Consider the following 14,432-nt stretch of genomic DNA (forward strand, 5'->3'; position numbering starts at 1 on the left):
ATAGCCCCGGCGGCGGGGCGCGCCGGGGTCGGCGGTTCGGGAGGTCGCAGCGGTTGGCTCAAGGGTGGGCCGGGGGAAGGACGCCAGGGCGGGAGGAAGGTGGTGTCAACGTAGCACAAGCAGCAACTGCTCATCAGTTCTTGAACCACCAACGGAGGGACAGCGAAAACATTGCCACAAGCTTACTTAACGATCTTGGCACAGGTGAATGCAGGGGCAGCATAGGCCATTTGGGCATTGCGCCGCACTCTTGTGGCGGCAGACAGGTGGGCACTGGCCCACACCCCATGCACGCGGCATGAGCTCCACCCCGATGAGATACAGGCTGGCTTGGAATACCGTCACCAGTCCCTTGCTCGCGATGTTGTCCCTAATGAAACCGGCCAGAGCCACACCAGACGCTGCTGCCTGCAGTGGGGGTGAACGCACGGTGGCAGGGAGGTGACGAGCTGAGGAGCGGTCAAGGGATGATAACGGGGCAGGCACAGGCGATAGGGAGGTGCGATAGAGGTCAGGAGGGAGGGGAGAATCTAAAGCCAGCAGCAAAACGCATTCCGCTTCCTAAAAAACAGGCGGGTGCAGCTGTTAACGCAACTTGGAACTGCTGCAACCCACCCACCTCGCGGCACTGGGGAATATCCTCCAGGGCCCCAGCAGCCATGGCGAGGCTCAGACGAGGGACCCCTGTGTGCGCCGTTGCCATGCGTAGCCGCGCGACACACTGCTCTGCTAGCGCATCCTGTATAGCGCCCACCCGCGCCCCTGCACCACCCTGGTTGGCAACTGTGCGGCTGGGGCCGTGTCTGAAGTTGGCAGGTGTGCTGCTGAGGCTGCCTTGCAGAGTAACCTGGCCCGGGGCAGCGGTGTTGGCTGTCGCGTCGCTGCTTTGCCGCGACATCGTATCGGCAGGTGCCTGTGCTGCAAGCCTGCTGCCGCTCCCCAACCCCTCCTCCGGGGCCATGGAATCAGCGTTGCGGCGCCGTGCGATGTCCGCAAATGAAGGTGACAGGCATGCTTTGCTGCTCTGAACACCTTCCTGGACCTGCTCAAGCAGTTTGCTGGCCTGGCTGTCTGCAAGGCTGCCTGCTACACTCTGCACCGTGCACTTGGATTTGGCGTCCCGGTCTAGCGCATCTTCGCCAGCACCGTTTTCCGCTGCCGCGCCGCCTTGGCAACTCTCATCATCCAAGCTAGCCAGCAGCGCTGTCTCCTCCTCATCCCAAGGTGGAAGGCTGAGCACTGCTTCAGACACACGCGTGCTTGCCTGCTCAACACTGGAAACACCTGGCTGTTTGAGATGATGGCGTTGGTATGTGCCGCTGTGGTGATACTGCCTCCAATGCTGCTGCTGCTGCTGCTCCAGCTGCTCCTGCTCCAGCTGCTCCAGCTGCTCCTGCTCCAGCTGCTCCTGCCCCTGCTGCAGCTGCACGGTGGAGTGCTTGTGAACGTCCGCAGTCTCCAAGACCAGGTCCAAAACAAGAGATGAACCCGGCAACCTGCCCACCATGCTGGGTGTAGCAAAGTGCTCCTCTCCTGTTGGGGACCGCACCACCACCAGCGCGTCAGAATCAAAATGCGCCACCGCAAGCAGCTCAAATCGCTCGTACAGCTGCGATCAATGCGGTTGTAGGAGCAGCAGGTGTTTTGTTTGGACTTGCGGCCTGACAAAGTGAGAAGCAAGGTGCTGTTAAGCATGCTGAGCACAGCCTGCAGCGTCACAACAACAGCAAGGAGGTTGCAGCCACCCAAAAGCATGCCTGTCACCCATGCTGCGCACCTGGCTATATAGATGCATGGATGCTGAGAGCAGCCGGCCCACAGCACTGACAGGCACCATGCCTTCAGCCTTCACTTCCCTCAGGACTCGCCCCTCCAGCCATGCTGCCTCCCAACGCAGCAGGTCATGAGACAGCAGTGCCGCGCGCCACCCGACAGCCAGCGCAGCTGCTGCAGGCATGATGCCGGGCACCATGCGGACTGCGGTGCAGTGGTGCGCGATGAAGGCTGCCAACGCGCTCACGCCGGCGACAGCGCCGCTGCTGGCGACGTGTGTGCTGCTTTCGCTACATGCCGCAGCCGCCGCTGCGGAAGCAGCCTGCTGCACATACCCCTGCACCGCTGGTGGCAGAGTACCCCAAAGCACGCTGAGTGCAATAGGCACTTGCTGCCCCGATCTGGTCCAGTATGTGTGCATCGAGCTGAACTGGTTTGAAAGGAGCGTCTCTTGCCATCTGTCGCCGCTCACGGCGCACATTGTAGCAAGAGACACCAGGAGCTCTGACAGGTCACGACGGCTGGCGTCACTGGTGACCTCTGGCGGGAAGTGGTCGCACAGCCGCACCTCCTCAGGCACCAGGCACTCCCAGTGGCGCGTGCTGGCGTGCGCCCAGCAATGAACCGTGCAATGGGCGGACACTGCCCGTGCTCCGTCCATAACAAGACCTGCGCCTCCATCGTCGCTGCTGTTGCCGCCGCCTGCACCGTCCCCCCTGCCGCTGCGTGTTGTATTGGGTCTCATATTTGGGCTGCATGGCAGGCGCGCGTCAGCGCTGCCCTCCTCCTCCAAGATCATATCAGATGCGGCTGGACGTGGCGCTTGGGGTGACGGTGACTGCCTCTTTGCCCCCTGCATGCTGGAGCACCGCTCATGTCGTTGCAATTGCTCCGCACTGGTGTCTGCAGGGTGGAACATACGCGCTCTCTTTTTTATGCATGTCTGTTGTGTGGGCGGGACGTCGCCTGGGCAGCAGGTGGCCGCCGGCGTTGGACATGTGTGCTGCAGTTCCGCAACCTCACCAAAATCCTGCTGCTGCTGCTGCTGCTGCTGCTCCTCCTCATCCGGCTGCTCCTCGTCCTGCTGCCCCTCCTGCTGGTCCTCCTGCTGCTCCTGCTGTTTCTGGTGCTGCTTCGCGCCTTCTAAATTGCGCAGCTGGCCCTCCCATCCTGGCGGATTGCACCATGCTTGTGTCTGCGGGGCCAGCTCCGTCTGCTCCAGATCCTGTAGCTGCTGCAGCAGGGCCTGTAGTGCAACAGGATCTGGCGGCTGACAACGCACTGCCGTCACAGCGTGCAACAGAGGCAGCGCCGCAGCGCGGCTCGCTTGAGTCACTACTGCGCCCTCGCTTTTGCTGCCAGGGTCGGCGCGTAGCAGTGCCACAGCCTCACCCAGCGAAACCCCGACCTGCTGCATCAGGGCCGACAGCTCCGCCAGCGGCTGCTGCAGCAGCGCCAGCTTGGCCAGGCGCAGGGCAACCAGCACGCATGACGCGCGGTCCCCCAGGTGCGCGCCACCGCCATAGTCACCGACGACAGCGCTGCTGCTGCCACCGCCGCCCGCATGATACAACTTCTCCGCCTGTCTGAACGCTGTCAGCGCCGCCGACCACACCATCGGTGCTGCTGCTGCCAGGCCGCTCTGGCTGAGCAGCCGGCTGAGAGGCACAGGCACCGGCTCGCCCGGCCACAGGCGCAGCAGCGTTGCCTCCCGGTCGATCGAGCCTGAGCCCAGGGATGTTGGGTGCAGGGCTGCTCCAAGGAATTGTGCAGGTTGCTTGGCTGCGTTGTTCACACCCGTCTGTCTGACGTGCTTGGGAGCGAGCTGGCAGTCAACACGTTTCTTTGGCATGTCTGAATGTACCACCAGGACAGCAGATCCAAAAGCCTCAAACTCACCATCACGCGTAGTGTCCAGTTGCTTGACCGCCACCACACTGCGCAGCGCCACGCTGCCGTCCCAGTTGAGGCATCCCACCACAGCACCCTCGATCGACCCCTCGGAAGCGAGCTCTGGCGACAGCTGCCGCAGCCGGTGCGCCGCCAGCAGCAACATTTCGACCTCGTGGGCGCAGCAAAACAGCAGCTGCAAGTGGCCGTCACTCGCCTGCGCCACGAGCCAGTTGTCCAGAAAGTGTCAAGAATTTGAGCCAAAAAATGCTGTTGTTAGCATGGGATTACCACGCTGCCCGAGCAACACGAAACATAGTAGTCTGATCATCTGAGTCAGCACCCGCCAGCGCCGGGCGCTCCGTGCGGGCAAAGGGGTGCCCTGCGCTTGCCTGATAAACCAGCTCCTCCATGACTTCAAGAGCACAGGCGCTATCACTTGCGGAGTATCTCTTGCGACTTTCACTGTCACGCGTGCCACGCCCGCGACTCCTGTGGTGCAACGGTCGTGCATTCAAAATTGTAAGAGTTTGGGGGCTTACCATAAGTCCTTGAAAGCATTGTACGTGTGATTTGAAACGTCAGCATGCCCGTACACCGACAGTCTTGGACATGCCGGTAGACGTCGAGCCATTGATCAGTAGTATCATAAAACGTATAGCATGTAAGATTGTACAAGCCTTCATCCGCATCAGCAATCGCCAGCGACCTCGGCTCATCGGCGTGGGCCAAGCTGCTGATGGGTTGCACATGTGCGACAGTGTCGCTGTGTTCCAGCAACACGTACACCACGACAGCGAGGTTGCTGACTCCGTGCTTTGAATAGTCGTCCGTCCACTTGCCTGCACAACCATGCGCAGCACATGCAGAGACTGCCCTTTCAGGCGGCCAACACCAGCTCGAGCTGGGCCTGAGAAGCTGGCAAATGTAACGGAAGCACCGCACCCCGCGCACTCTCACAAACACAAGCGTGGCCACATACATTACAGAGGAAGTGTTGCCACCGGCCCCTGCTGTTGATGATGCAGTTGTTTGAAGCCTATTGCGTGCGGTCCTTGTGTGTCGGTGCTCAGGCACGCCCGCTTGCCCCCCAGACATACGAACGGATTGAATTCCACAACTCTCATTTCTTATCATCAGATATACACCGCGCCGCCAGCGCGGGCGCCGCCGAGTTGACCACCGGCGCTTTGCCGAGGGCAGGTCACCTCGCATGAGCATACTTGCAGTTGGTGCCATAGCGACACCAACCGTTACGCCAGAAGAAGTCGCACTGCTTGGCCCCATAGGTGGTGCCGCTCGACCCGCTGGGGCCTGCGCCCCCTGGCAGCAGCTCCACCCACGTGTCTCTGCCGTGGAGGGTGAGGCACAGCTGGTCGCCCAGGTGGCGCACCAGGAAGTCCACCAGCGGCAGGCCCTGCGCCTGGCCGTCGTGGTTCATTGGTGGGGTGCCATCAACGGTGCCATCAACGGTCAGGGTCGTTATTCAAAGGAGGGGTGCCATCAACGGTCGTCAGGGGTGGGGGGCACGGCCCAAGAACAAGGGCTGCATTGCATGGGGTGGCCGTGACCACGCACATCGCGCCCACGTGCCCCGCAAAAGCAGGCCCGCACCCCGCCAGCGGATCCGGTGTGCTGCCAAGGGCTGGCAGGCGTCACCCAGCGTCCTGGGACCCACCTTGGCCTCCGCCAGCAGCGCTGCCGGCACAAGGCACTGCAGAACGCTCAGCTCAATGCGCGGCCGCTGCTGCACTTCCATATGGCCGCGCATGGCCACCATCGTCTCATCCAGCACGCCTTGCAGGTGCGCAGCTGGCACAAACAGGGTTGGCCCGGCCCCGGCCCGGTGCCCCTCGCTGGAGCTGGCGGCGCCGCCGACCTCGGTTGGGGGTCCGGTCAGAGGCCTGAGCCGCCCAAACACGTTGCCGCTGCCCTGGCGTGAGGGCGGCGCAGGAGAAGACGGCTCGGCCGGGGCGCCTGCCGGGCTGAAGAGGCGCTCGCGCCCGCTTGGCTGCCGCACTGGTGGCTGGGCCGCCGCTTGCATCGTTGAGACAGATGCTGCAGGCTGCCCGAAGCGACGCCACCCAATATTGGCGAGCACGACGGCATCGGGGTCTGGCATTGAGGGGGCACTGCCCGTGGGCGGGCCAGCGCGGGCCTGAGTGCGGCCGTCGCCCCCTGCAGCTGCTGCTGCAGGCGCGGCCTGCGCGTTGCGATTGGGTCTGCTGATGCCGGCGCGATCGTCAGGGTCATCATCGTCCCTGACGAGGCTGCGTCCGCGCTTCCTGCCAAGAGCTGGCTCTCCCCGGCTGCGGCTGCGGCTGCGCCCACGCTTGCTGCCAAGAGCAGGCTCGGCTCGGCCGCGGCTGAGGCTGCGCCCGCGCTTGCTGCCCGAAGCCTGCTCTCCTCGGCTGCGGCCGCGGCTGCGGCTGCGCCCGCGCTTTTGGCCAAGTTCGGGCTCTTCCCGGCTGCGGCTGCGGCTTCGGCTGCGCCTGCGCTTGCTGCGAGGCACCGGGCTGTGCCCGTCAACCTTCCCACCGCCACCGCTGGCGCTGCCGATGCGCTCGCCGTCCCGCGTGGCGCCGTGCCCGCAGCCCTCCGTGCCAATCGCGCCTTGCTCGCGCCAGTAGCCCAAGCTCACGAGGCCGGGCAAGTCCGGCCGTGTGGCCAGGACGCGCAGCCCTCCTGCCCTAAACTTGTCCTCGCACTCCGCCGGCGCAAGCAGCACCGCCTTCACGTCAGGGCGCGCCATGACGACGACAGCGCCAGGGTCAAAGTTGGCTCTGGCGAATTCGACATCGTTTTGGTAGAGCTGCGGGGAGTGAGGGGGGGGGAGGGGCAGGGGAAGGGGGCGTTGCCGTGCGCGTCAGGGTCTGTGATGTTTCGGGAAAGGGCGAAGGGCGCGCAAGGCGCTTGTGGACCGGCAGCGTTCGCCGGCATGGCGGCCGCGAAGTCCCGTCCGCCTTGAAGCGAGCCGCCACGTCCACTTCGTGTGCCCACCCCGCGCGCCGGCAAGCAACGGTCCGCTTGCGGGGTCCTCGCGGCCCCTCGTGCCACGGCATGTGTGTGTAAAACCGCACCTGCATGTACGGCAGGAGGGCGGCCGGTGCCAGCCGCCGCATGCCCTCCCCTGCATTGACCCCGACGCCCCTGCGCAGCGCCTCAGCCAGCACGTCGCCCTGCAGGTTGCGCACCAACCGCTTGAACAGGCGCTGCTTCAGGAGGTCCGACAGCCAGTGCCGCGACAGCACCGCCCACGGCCCGGCCTCCTTCACTGCTGCATCTGATGTCCCCGCGCCTGCCCCAGCAGCAGCCTTCGCGCCCTCTACTGCCGCAGGCGCTCCCCCCGCGCCCGACTCCGGCCAAACCAGCAGAACAGCTGGGCAGCGCTTGCGGATGAACGCCGCAAGGGCAGACACTTTGCCGCCCCCACCGCCTGCAGAACCGCCTGCGCCCTCCCGCTCAGCAAACGCCAGCACTTTGGGGTCCAGCTGCTGGCGCAGGTCCGCAAGCGCCACCCTTGCGCCCACGCAGTGCGCAGCGCCGCTCGCGTCGAGCCGCTCAACGTCGGGGGTGGTGCTGGATGCGAGCGCCAGCGCGATCATGAGCTCGGCAAGGCAGCTGCGGTCCGCTGAGGCGTCGGCGCCTGCGGGAAACCCGCCGCCGCCCAGGCTGGGGCGCCGACGCTCGCCCAGGCTGCCGCTGGGCAACGGCGGGGCCACGGGGGCCGCCGCGTGGCTCCTGGAAGGCGGCGGGCCTTCGTCCCGGCGGCTGTCTTCGCGTCCCTCTTGCTGCTGGCTGCTGATTGGAGGTTGCAACCCCTTCTTGCGATTGTCTTGCTTGTTCCGATTTTGGGAAGGGCTTTGTTGCTCTGTGCGTCCCTGCTGCTGCTGCTGCTGCTGCTGCTGTTGCTGCGGCTGCTGCTGCGGCCTCTCTTGCCGCTTTTCCTGCTGCTGCTCCTCCGGGTGTGGCGCCTCCTCGGCCCGCGGCCCAGCCTTGCGCCGTCGTTCTTTAAGCTCGCCGCGACCTTGGTGATCGTCCGCTTTTCGCAGCTCGACACCCAGACTGCGGCTCTGGCGGCCGTCCAAGGCATCCCTCGGGTTGGCCCCGCCTGCGCTGGAGCCCGGCCTCGTACCGCCCTCGGGCTGAAGGTTGTCGCTGCGCTCGCCCTCGCCCCCCCTGCTGCTGTTGCTGCGGCCGTCACGGGTGTGCGGGACGGCAGGGCTCCGCTGCAGCGAAGCCTTGGCCCCGCCGTCCGCAGTGACTGGCCTCGCCGTGCCGGGCCCCTTCGGGTGCGGCGTGTCTAGTGTAGGATTGCGCTCGCGGCGGGGTGACGAGGGTCCGTGGCCAACCCGTGGCTGCCTCGCCTGTCCTTCGTCAAGTGCCTCTGCCTCGAGCATGCGCAGCTCCTGGAGGGCCTCCTCCTCTTCCCGCTGCTGCCGCTCCTCATCCTGACGCCGGCGCTGCTCCCGCTCCCGCCAGATGCGCAGCGCCTGCTGTGGCCCCTGCATCTGCTGCAGCAGCGCTCTCATCGCCTCGGGGATGGGCGCCTGGCAGCGAGCCGCGCTGACCTTGTGCGCGAGCCGCAACACCTCCCCGTGCTGCGGCAGCGTGAAGCCAGCGCCAGGAGGGTTGCTGTCGCCCAGCGGCCCGCTGCTGCAACTGGCTAGGCGCAGCAGCGGCACGACGTCCTCCAGCCCTGCGCCCGCCTGCTGCATCAGCGCCGACAGCTCCGCCAGCGGCTGCTGCAGCAGCGCCAGCTTGGCCAGGCGGAAGGCCACCAGCGCACAAGATGCGCGGTCCCCAAGGTAGGCGCCACTGCAGCAGACGCTGCCATCGTCATCGCCAGCACGATTGACGCCGCCGCTGCCGCTGCTCTCCCATCTGACCGCGTCCGCCGCCCTCTCGGCCTCCTGGAACGCCTTCACCCCCGCGCTCCACACCCCGGGTGCGGACGCCGCGAGGCCGCTCTTGCTGTGCAGCCGGCTGAGGGCCACGGGCGACGGCTCGTTCGGCCGCAGCTGCAGCAGCGTCGCGTCTCTGTCGATTGCGCCTGAGCGGCCAACATTAAGGGTGGGTTGCGTTGGGTTGGGCTGCTGGAGCATGACCATACTGGCGGTTGCCCAGCGTGCTGCCACCTCACCGCTTGCAGCGTGGCCACTGCATTGCAGGCAGGTCTGCCACAATAAACACCCAGGTGACTGCTCACCATCGCGCGTAGTGTCCAGTCGCTCCACCGCCACCACACTGCGCAGCGCCACGCTGCCATCCCAGTTGAGGCACCCCACCACAGCACCCTCGATCGACCCCTCGAGGGCGAGCTCTGGAGACAGCTGCCGAAGCCGGTGCGCCGCCAGCAGCAGCGCCGCGGCCTCGTCCCCGGAGCAGAATAGCATCCGGAGGTTGGCGTCGCTCGCCAGCACCAGCCCCTACATGCGCCACGGGACATGGTAGGCACGACTGGGGTCCCCCAAGCACTGCAAGCCGCGAAGTCGCTCGCCGCTGGGCGTTGTTGACGGCGGTTCAGGCGGGCGCCTTCACTGCTAGGCCCTGCTGGGCTCGTTCAGGGCTGGCCGCGTCCACGCTGCAGGCAGCAGACCTAGGTTACGCCGGGCTTTGGAACCGAGGCGCTCAGCGGCTGGCGCAGCACGCTGCGCGAATGCGCGTGCTCCGGACGGGAGTCCGCACCTGCAGGCCCAGCTCGTCCTCTTCATATGGCGGGGGCGCTTCTATCTCCGTCTCTACCTCCATGACCTGCTGATGCTTCAGGCCTCACTGCGAAACACCACAGCTCGATTTGCAGGGCGCCGGGCGCTCATGCCATCACCAAGACTCACTGGGAGGACACCGTTGCGAATGAGAGCGTCGTTCACTCACATCATGCAGTCGCGTTGTGTCCTCGTGAACCAGTTGAAAACGTATGAAGTACGGTAGCCTAGATCTAGTGGGGCACGGCTCTCAATAGATCAGCCCGGCCAGCATCGATGGCCATGGGGCCGCGATTGCTGGCAAAGGAAACATGGAAAGCAGTTGTCGCTGTGGCGAGCTCAGTGGCGCCTGGCGCGGCACTGCTGCAAGGGCACGCGCTGCCGGTGCCGCGCAATGCAGCCGCCTGGCGTCAATGGCAGCAGGTCGCGGGGTTTGCATCTGCGGCACAGGCAAACGGGCAGGCCAAACCCCCACGCCTGGCGCTCAGGAGCATGGTCCTGGCGTATGTCGAGGTGAGGCGCCGGGGCGTCTCCGTGCTGGCAGCTGGGAGGCCCGACCGTCTGCTCCACGCTCCCGTCGCAGGCCTCGTGCGGTTGCAGCCGGCAGAAGGAGGCGGCCCACGTTCAAGAATTCAGCGGGTCAACAAATGGTGAATTTCAACCTGGCAGGGGCATCTCACAAGCCTAACAAGCAGCGCCGCCACGCCTGCCGCCCCGCCCCCCCCCCCCCACTCCCAGAGCACCATGAGCGCGCTCAGCATCCCCTCTGGCGAGCTGCAGCCGCTGCTGGCGCGCCCCTCCACCTCCGAGTGCGACGTCCTCGCATGGGCGCAGTCCAAGGTGGCCGCCCACCCCGCGAAGGACGCGGCCGCGCCGCACCTGGACCGCATCGCGCGCCTGCGCCGCAGCCTCGGCGCCGCGTCCCGCAGCTGGCAGCAGCCGCGCTCGCCGCTGGACCTGCTGCTGCTGCGCGTCGGCGGCACGGCGCTGGCGGCGCGGCTGGCGGTGCTGCCCGAGGCGGCCCTGGAGGGCCTCCCCGAGTACGCGCTGGCGGCCGCTGAGCTGGCACGGTGAGGGTGGGCGACACACCGGGGCGGGGACTGTGGGCGTGGACAGGGGGTTCCCGACGGAGCGCAAGAGCGCGCCACAGGCCAGGCACACTCGCTTGCTACAGGCGGGAAGACCGTGAAGCTGCGGTGGACGAGCACGTGGCCCCGGCGGCAACTGTGCCGCCCGTATGGATGTAGAGTGGTTGTTGTGAAGGCTCGTCCTGCCGCGACGTCGATACTGGGCTGGCGATGGCAAACCCACATACAACTCAACGCCACCTCACGCAGCCGATCGGGCGACGCCGAGTCCGACCAGGATGTGCGCGGCGCCCTCCGCGGCGCGGCGACGCAGCTGCTGGCGGCCACACCCCTGGAGGTGCTGAAGCACCCTGGGTTCTGGCGCCACCTGCGGCCTGCGGTTGAGGCAGTCGCGGGCATGCAGAATGAGCTGAGGCTGGCGGCGGGGGCCGACACGGTCGCCGTGGTGGACGCCCTGACGCGGGGCCACGAGCTGGTGGCTGCACTGATCGGCCCCGAGGCCTTGGAGGCCGCGGTGCAGCTGGCCGCCACGGCGCCGCTCGGCATCGGCGACGGGCAGGGGCTGCCGGAGGCCGGGTGGCTCGAGGGCGCAGCGCCCGGCGACGTGGCGCAACTGCGGCTTGCGCAGTGGGTGGCCGCGCAGCTGGGGTTGTCGGTGTTCATGGGCTGCGGCAACGCGCCGCCGAGCTGGGACCTGGTGCGGCGCGCGGCGCTGGTGGTGCCCCCGCTGCCGGAGCTGCCGGCGTCGCTGGTCGCGGCCTTCCAGGCGGCAGCTCCCAGCCTGCTGGATGCGCTCGCCACGCAGCCCCTCGCGGCGCTGGCGGGGGGTAGGGTGGACTTCTGGCAGCTGCTGGCCGAGGGTGACGAGGCGGGGCAGGTGCGTCCATCTGGGTGGCTGGAAACATACATCAGGGCCTTTGAGGGCAGGATGGGTAGCGGGGCGCTTGGCACAGTTGGTTGTGTGACCCACCCTGCCATTACGTTGGGGTTACTCTGGGTGTGGGGGCCCCTCATGCGCACAGGTTGGCCGCGTTGCGCCTGCGCACAGTCGAGACGGTCACTGACACCTCAGCGTCCCCCCGCCCCCTGGCCACCACCTTGAAACCGCAGGCGCTCGCCGCCGAGCTGCGGGCCTGGCGCGCCGAGCGGGCCGTTGCAGGATGCGTGGCGGTGCTGTCGTCCCTCACGCGCGCCGAGGTGGAGGCCCTCACGCCGCAGCAGGTGGCGGCCGTCCAGGGCCGCGTGGCGGAGCTCGGCGTCGCCGCGCGGCGCCTGTGGGACGGCGGCCTCGCGGCGGCCGCGGCCGGCCGCAGCCCGGTGCACCCCTCCACCCTCGCCGCCCTGTCGGCCGGGAGCCGCCGGGACGACGCCGCCGCTGCGCTGCAGGCGGCGCCCACCGCGGACAGCGGCGCGCACTGGGAGGCGCTGCAGCCGCTGGCATGGGCGCTGCACACCAGGGGCGGCAGTGGGGCCTCCGCGGCGCGGCTGGTGGCTGCCGTCCTGGAGGGCAGCCGGGCGGCGTTTGAGGCGGAGGCTGCCGGCGTGGTGCAGGCGGCTGACGTGATCGATGACCTCAGAGTGGCCTTCCAGCTGGAGGCTGAGGTGGCGCGCCTGGACAGCGTGGTGCGGCCGGACAGGCTGCTGTCGGGTGGGTGTTTTTTTGGGAGGGGGGGGGGGGGAGGTGCTGACAATCTGCTGTGGGTTTGGGGTTTGGGAGACAGGCTCGTTGGCCTGCAGGGCCAGGCACGCTTGTTGGTGCGCTGAGCAGGCGGCAGCGCGCAGCGTTGACGACCCGGCGGGGTGTGCCTGATGCGACGGACGGCCTCATCCCTGCGATCGCGTCACTCTCGATGTCTTGGCACCGCCCTCACTGTCCGCGATGCTGTCGACCAAATTGACCGCCGCCCATGGTTTTCAGGGGAGCTGGACAGGCACCTGGAGGCGCTGCTGCCAGAGACCCCTGCGCTGCGGCCGCTGCAGAGGCAGCTGCTCTTCGGTTCAGCAGAAGCCGGTGGCGGTGGTGGTGGCCGCGGCGGCGTCTACCACGACCCACAGCAGGCGCAGTCGCTGCTGCCGGCGCTGCTGTCGTTCCTGGGGCAGTCCGCCGTTGACGCGGAGGCGCGCGCCGGCGGCCCGCCCGGCGACGCGGCCCGCGGCCTGCTGCGCTCGTGGCGCGAGGCGTCGGCGCGGCTCGCGGAGGCGCCCAAGCTGGTGCCTGCGGCGCTGCAGGGCTTGTTTGGCGGGCTGCTGGCCCTGGGCAGTGACGCCGACGACACGCGGCTGGGCGCGCTGACGGCGCAGGAAGCGGAGGCGCGGGTGGGGGAGCTGCAGCGGCAGCTGGCGGGCTTTTTGGCGGCGTGGGACGCAGAGGTGGCGGTCCAGGCTGACAGCAACGGCATCGGCGGCGGCGCGGAGGTGACGACGGCGCCGGACGGCGTGCGGCGGCCGGGTTGGCAGGCCTCGCAGCTGTCTGGCAGCGTGCTCGGCGACCACGCGAGTGTCAAGACGCTGATGGAGTTGGTGGGGGAGGAGGAGGCGCTGGGCATAATGGCGGCGCACGGTGGCCGCGGGCGCGACGGTGCGCCAGGGGACGACTCGCGTGACGACGGCGACGCGCAGCCGTACGAGATGCTGGAGCTGGTGCAGCGCGACATCCACCTGCAGCGCTACCTGGCGGTGGGCACCTGCGACCCGCATGCTTGTATGTAGGAGTGACGGTGTGTGTGCCTCGTGCATGCGTGCATGCACGTGTGTGATATGTTGGTGTTGGTTATTTGTGTGTGCACACGAGAGTGCATGTATGAAGAGGGACTACTGGCACAGGCCCAGGGAGGGGATGCACCACGGGGCGTGGCCATCCATGCATCCATGCCTTGGCACCTTTGGCAGCAGCTGGTGTTGGTGAAGGCATCTGCCGCACGATTGTCATTTGTAGCCACACAACTGTGCCCTGGGGTGGTTCCAACCCCGTACCTGCCCACAACCAAATCACCCCACCAGAACGAGTTTGACCCGAGCCTGGGAGTCGACCTGGTCAACGCCCCCCTGGGCTGGCGCGATCCCCGGCTGAGCGAAGAGCCTGCCTCCTGGCTGGAGGGCATGCGGCCGCTGCTGGACGACTACCTTGCGGCACAGGGAGAGAGGCCCACGCACGACATTGAGTGGAAGGTGTGTTTGTACTTGTGGGCACGTGGGGAGTGCACGTGCACTGTTTGGGGCAAAGTGGGGCTTGTGTGAGCTTGTGCGTGTTGGTTGTTGCATGTTGATGGTGCATGATATGCTGTCAGGACGTGACAGCCCAGCTTGGCCTCTGCTTTTGGTCAAGCGTTCACCTGCCATCCCATCCGCTCATTCCACCAGCACTTTGGCGCGCCCCACCCACGGTCCATCCACTCAATCAACCTACGAATTGACCATCCTGCCAACCGGCCCACCAACCGACCAACCGAACAGGTGTACAGCGAGATGGCGCTGTCAGAGGCGGAAGACGCCCAGGCGCAGCACGAGGCGGGGCTCCGCGCGCGCGGCCACAGCGCGATGCACTCCTCCGCCGCAGACGCGGCCTACCTGCGCCAGCGCCTCGACGCGGCCGTGCCGGCCGGGTCGGTGCTGGGTCCCGCGGCGCGGCGCTACCTGGACGCCGTGCTGCAGAACAGCAGCTGGACGTTTGCCCAGCGGCGGCGCCTGGTGGACCGGCTGGGGGAGATCGCGGCGGCCCTGGCAGCGAACCCGCCGAAAAGCTTCCGGGGATCACCCTTCTCCGCAGTGTTGCAGCCAAACGGGCCGCCGGCGGTGCCGCGGCTCAGCCAGCCACCGGTTGGGCGGGGCGCGCGGAGGGGGGTGGCGCTGGCCATGGGTGTGGTGGAGGGCAAAAGCACGGTACGCGCGGCATCTCAATAGGCGGCGAGCACGCTCATGGCTTTACTCTGCTACGGCTGTGCTTCTGATTACTGTTCTGATCACAGCTTTACGC

The 14,432-nt window shown here is 67.2% G+C and overlaps 3 protein-coding genes across 3 annotated transcripts; 1 reads left to right on the forward strand and 2 right to left on the reverse strand.

The window, feature by feature from the left end:
* Positions 1–1,687: 1,687 nt before the first annotated feature.
* MNEG_0691 (hypothetical protein) lies at positions 1,688–3,829 on the reverse strand (the record flags this gene model as incomplete). Its single annotated transcript, XM_014050824.1, has 4 exons — positions 1,688–1,707; positions 2,797–3,019; positions 3,182–3,498; positions 3,673–3,829. The coding sequence occupies 4 exons, from the start codon at positions 3,827–3,829 to the stop codon at positions 1,688–1,690; spliced, it is 717 nt and encodes a 238-aa protein (XP_013906278.1).
* Positions 3,830–4,867: 1,038 nt separating this feature from the next.
* Positions 4,868–9,414, reverse strand: MNEG_0692 (hypothetical protein; the record flags this gene model as incomplete). Its single annotated transcript, XM_014050825.1, has 5 exons — positions 4,868–5,086; positions 5,342–6,475; positions 6,744–8,716; positions 8,873–9,092; positions 9,352–9,414. The coding sequence occupies 5 exons, from the start codon at positions 9,412–9,414 to the stop codon at positions 4,868–4,870; spliced, it is 3,609 nt and encodes a 1,202-aa protein (XP_013906279.1).
* A 449-nt stretch (positions 9,415–9,863) lies between these two features.
* Positions 9,864–14,359, forward strand: MNEG_0693 (hypothetical protein; the record flags this gene model as incomplete). The annotated part of the gene is made up of 7 exons (XM_014050826.1): positions 9,864–9,884; positions 10,110–10,441; positions 10,709–11,336; positions 11,570–12,107; positions 12,378–13,135; positions 13,460–13,627; positions 13,913–14,359. The coding sequence occupies 7 exons, from the start codon at positions 9,864–9,866 to the stop codon at positions 14,357–14,359; spliced, it is 2,892 nt and encodes a 963-aa protein (XP_013906280.1).
* Positions 14,360–14,432: the final 73 nt, after the last annotated feature.

The sequence above is a fragment of the Monoraphidium neglectum genome, assembly GCF_000611645.1.
Source record: "Monoraphidium neglectum strain SAG 48.87 unplaced genomic scaffold scaffold00059, whole genome shotgun sequence".
NCBI lineage: Eukaryota > Viridiplantae > Chlorophyta > Chlorophyceae > Sphaeropleales > Selenastraceae > Monoraphidium > Monoraphidium neglectum.